This window comes from Egretta garzetta, unplaced genomic scaffold (assembly GCF_000687185.1).
Source record: "Egretta garzetta isolate BGI_Z169 unplaced genomic scaffold, ASM68718v1 scaffold18, whole genome shotgun sequence".
In the NCBI taxonomy this organism is placed as follows: Eukaryota; Metazoa; Chordata; class Aves; order Pelecaniformes; family Ardeidae; genus Egretta; species Egretta garzetta.
In genome coordinates this window covers 2711509-2716543 of record NW_009260616.1, presented here as the reverse complement: position 1 = coordinate 2716543, position 5035 = coordinate 2711509, and the positions used below count along the sequence as shown (strand labels likewise).

Genomic DNA, 5035 nt, shown 5'->3' with positions numbered 1-5035 from the left:
ACGGGGCTCTGAGCAACCTGATCTGGTTAGCGGTGTCCCTGCTCACTGCAGGGGGGTTGGACTAGGTGACCTCTAGGGGTCCCTTCCAACCCAAAGCATTCTATGATTCTATGATACCCCCGCCCGTACCTGACGCGCTGAAAAATCGCATCTGCATCGCCTGTGCCACAGCTGCTCCGGCTTCCCCGTGCCGGGGACAGGTGTGTTTTGAATAGGTGAGGTAGTCAGGCCGTGTCGCTTAAGGCTTCCGAGGGCCCACGGAGCCCCGCCTAAAGACACAGGCTTCAGGGTTACTGGGAAAAGCACGCTGCTGCTCGCGATTTGCCGTTCTTCCACTGGGAATTTATGGGCGTCGGCAAACTGAAGGGGACTCCAAACCATTGCTGTAAGGAACAGCATCAGGGTTGCCACAGAGCCTGAAACTGGGAGCCGTTCCAGTCTGAAATTGGCAGTCTGTTCCTCGCGGCTGGGAAGATGGGTTGGCGGCACGGCTCGGTGTTACGAAGCACCTGCAAAGCTCCCAGGGAGCATGTTCCCTGATTTCCGGGGACCCGCCGCGTAAGCCGCATCGCTCAGTCCGTGCAGAATGGGGCTCGCCAAGGCTGGCGATACTGGGAGCTCCCGTACGTGGGGGTTACCTGCGAGGATGAATTTAAGACTGTTGAGGATTAAAACAGCAGCAGACCCAGATGCGTACTTGGTACACAGGGGAGCTTTCAGGTCCATCAATTTCCTGGGCATATGGCCAGCACTTTGCCCTCAGGTGCATTTTACAAGCCCAGAGACTCCAGAAAACTTTTACTGTGCCATCATTGCCACTTCAAGTGAGCAAACTGCAATTCTAAATTGATTTTGGGTAAGATGACTCAGGTGTTAGCAGGCAGGGTTAGACTGTTCAGTACCAACTCATTGATTTTCCTGTAATCATGAATTCTTTTCAAAGCTGTGCCTTCACTACCAATCCATGGCATGTTTTAGGGAGCAGAGTGAAGGGAAATACACCAAATCACCTATAGTACTACAGGTGTATTTAGTAATGCGGATTAATATATGCTAACAGGGTAATACTCTATTTGTATGTTGACAGGGTAACTTAACAACAACAGATACAGCTAGTACTTCTCAATATTTTAAATTATAAACTATAAAAAAATACAGGGCAAACAGTAATTGGGACAAAATTGGAAAACAAGCTTAATTTAGCAAGAAGTTAAAATAATTTGACAGCTCACTCTTTCTCTTAGCTGCAAATAGTACATCATTTTATAGTGGTACTGTAAAACAAGGGAAGAAGGGGGAAAAAACCTGCATAGAATAAAGGCAGCAGTTAGTTTTTTGTCGTTTGGATCCAGACATCAGCATGGGGTTTTCTTGCCAAAACTTTCAGATACACAAATCAGATGCATGTATTCCAAATTACACACAGTGTTCCATCTTACTTAAATAAAAAAACACAAATATTTTTAAAGTTAAATTAGAGATTGTGTTTACTCACAGAGGTATTTTGCTTCCAAAGGAGTTCATATAAACAGTGCAGGTCTATTACCTTGATTGGGTTTGTGTGGCAAGGTTTTGGTAGCTGGAGGTGGTGGTGGGCTACAGGGGTGGTTTCTGTGAGAAGCTGCCAGAAACTTCCCCTGTGTCCGATAGAGCCAATGACAGCCGGCTCCAAGGCGGACCCAGCACTGGCCAAGGCTGAGCCCATCAGCAGTGGTGGTAGCGCCTCTGGGATAACATATTGAAGAAGGAGAGAAAAACTCCCTGCACAACTGCAGCCTGAGAGAGGAGTGAGAATGTGTGAGAGAAAACGGCCCTGCAGACGCCAAGGTCAGTGAAGGAGGAGGGGAGGAGGTGCTCCAGGTGCCAGAGCAGAGATTCCCCCTGCAGCCCCTAGTGAGGCAGGCTGTCCCCCCTGCAGCCCATGGAGGCCCACACTGGAGCAGATCTCCATCTGCAGCCTGGGGAGGACCCCACACTGGAGCAGGTGGATGCCCGAAGGAGGCTGTGACCCTGTGGGAAACCCACACTGGAGCAGGCTTCTGGCAGGACTTGTGACCCCGTGGAAGGAATCCACACTGGAGCAGTTTGTGGAGGACTGTCTCTCACAGGAAGGACCCCATGCTGGAGCAGGGGAAGAGTGTGAGGAGGAAGGAATAGCAGAGACAGCATGTGATGAACTGACCCCAGCCCCCATTCCCTGTCCCCCTGCACCACTTGGGGGGAGGAAGTTAGAGGAAAAATTGGGACTGAAGTTAAGCCCAGGAAGAAGGGAGGGGTGGGAGGAAGGTGGTGTAAAATTCAGTTTTTATTTCTCATTACACCACTCTGATTTGATTGATAATAAAATGATTTCCCCAAGTTGAGTCTGTTTTGCCCATGACAGTAATCAGTGAGTGATCTCTCCCTGCCCTTATCTTGCCCCATGAGCCTTTTATTGCATTTTCTCTCTCCTGTCCAGCTGAGAGGGTGGGGCAGTGATAGGGCAGCTTTGGTGGGAACCTGGCATCCAGCCAGGGTGAAACCACCACATACCTGAAAGTTTATGATTCAGATGAAATACATGTGTGGGAAAGTGTACAGATTTGTTTAGTGATAGAAAAAATGCATCATTCTCTAGTTATTCAGCACATACATCATTTGTATTTGCTGCAGTGCTTGCTTTTGTTTAGAAGTTCAAGAAAATAGTCAAGACCAAATACATTTACCAAGATCTGCAATTTAGCTTACTTCTGGCTCCTCCATTTTCTAGTAAAATGAACTAAATAAAATTATTTTTCCACTTCAGCACTTGGGTCATTTATTCACAGCAGGTAGCATCCTTTAATCTAGCATAGGGCTTTGTCGCACATACATGTACATGGCAAGGCAATATAGGAAGCATTAAGAAAAACTGTGGTATGCATTTTTTCCCCCATTAGAGTTAGAAATGCCTGCACAGGGAGTTAGAGAAGAGATAAGATGCAGTAACATCACATCATACAACACTGAATTAACACAAACACATAATTAAGTCTTCTTTCACTAAATTCAGTTGTTTTTAATCACAGTAATATTTATGGGCACAGTAATACAACGAAATTGCAAGTTTTTCCACAGGCCAAGCAAACATCACTACACAGAGTGAGATTTGTTTCCCATCCAGATTTGCTATTTGTACAGCAGCCAAGCACATAAACACCTGAGAGATTTTGAAGTATATCTAAAAGGAACAGGAGACTGAGCTTGCTATTGCTTTCAGCCTGAATACAGTCAAACTCAATTTTCCACATGGAAAGTGTTTGTTCATACAGCTGCTACATGTTGCACCCCTCCATCCTGTGCCTCTCAGCAGACATTTTATCTCCTTACCAGAATTGAAAGTTCTCTCACCAGTGTATCTAGACCCAGCCTTTGTTGCTAAAGTTTCCCTCACATGTTTCTTCCATGCTGCTGTAGCAACAGACTTAGCTTGTCATTAGCTCAGCGTATTTTATTCACATCGTACAAGAAATATGCAGAAAAGGAAGAATAAGACATTTCTGCTAGGGGTCACCAAGGCAAAGCTGGACATCTGCTTTTGCTCTTGTACTGAATGGACTGACTCATGGGATCCAATCAAAGTCTAGCTATTAATTTTTAAATATTTTTAATGGGAGGAAAGGAAAAGCATTTGGGAATAACTTTCTCTCTCAGTACATACTCATCCTTTTAGCACAAGTATTAGAAAGCAGAGAGCTGCAGCTTGAAACAGCCCAGCCTAATCAAGTCTACCACATCCCACAGGAGTCAGACGCCATCAGGAAAGGCGTCTGCAAGCACGTGCTGAAGGACTACATTAACAAGGTGTATTTGCTCACGTACTTTATATATCAATGTAATAAGGCATCAAAAAGTTCCAGAGCATCTTGGATCTGATGTGGAGCTAGACATGTTCCTGCTTTTCTGCAAGGTGTTGGTAGGGGCTTGGGCCCTCAGAGCTGTGTTCTGATCACAGGGTCTTCATCAATCTTCAGGTACTTTTCATTTACAGACTCCTTGAGCGCCCAGTCATGGAGGAGGCTGTAGTCATAGTGCTCCTCATCCACTCGTTTTAGAAATGCCAGTCCAGAAATGGCTTGCCACTCTCTGAGAGATGGGATACGGATTTCCTTTACATTTTCACTCCCTGGAGCAAAGCCAAAGAACTTCCTTACGTGCTGCATGGCATAGAGCCTGGAGTGCTGGTCTGTTGCTTCATCAAAGAGCTCCTGCTCATTATGGACATAGCTGTTCCAATATCGGAAATGTAGAAAGCTGAGTGGGGAGAAACAGCTTGCCAGGCAGTAAGACAGGAAGACAGTGATGACTACCACAGCAATCAGGAGCCAGCCAGCCACCTTACAAAGAAAAGGCAAATTAAAGAAACTGTTACAGCTGAAAATACTCACAGTGGTAACTTCTGAGCATCAGAAAATCTGTAAAACGATCTTTACTTGCTTTTCCTGAATAATGTTAACAAGGTTATAAGCCTGGTAAGGGTCAGTTACCATGAAACTTAGTCCCTGCCTACTGGAGGCAGCCACGTAGTAAAGTTACTTCTTTCTGTCAAGTTTAAGGAAGTTCTGTTGTATAATTTCATAAGGATTTTGCCTCCACAGCTATTGAGAGAAGAGAAGCCATCTAATTCCTAGCCTATATTAACTTATATCCTGTTTAAAACCAATTTTCTCTGAAGTGATAACTTCATGTTCCCCTTATTCACCCAGTGTATAAGTTTTTAGGATCGAGTCTGATCTAAAACCAAGATTTTAATTTGGTTCATGTGGAGCTCTCGCAGCCTGGGCCCCTTCATCATGTGTTTCTTACGCTTGAATGAAGGAACTTCATGCCCTCCCTGGCTCATGAACTTCTATTAGTCTTACCTGAGAGTACTTTTCAAGACACTACTCAAAGAAGAATATATCCTCCAGCAGGAAGTAACAAAACAGGACAACCAGACATACTAATTTATATACCTAAAGTTCAGTTTTACTTACAGGAGCAAAGCAGGCTTCAAAACACACAGAGATTTGGCGCT

General features: G+C 45.1%; 1 protein-coding gene across 1 annotated transcript in view; it reads right to left on the bottom strand.

Moving 5' to 3' along the window:
• Positions 1-3950: 3950 nt before the first annotated feature.
• The window catches only part of CALHM4 (calcium homeostasis modulator family member 4), a 1738-nt gene continuing 653 nt past the window's right edge, over positions 3951-5035 (bottom strand). The window contains exon 2 of the mRNA XM_009645223.1: positions 3951-4355. Within this exon, the coding sequence (XP_009643518.1) occupies positions 3951-4355 (405 nt within the window). The remainder of the gene's footprint in view (positions 4356-5035) is intronic.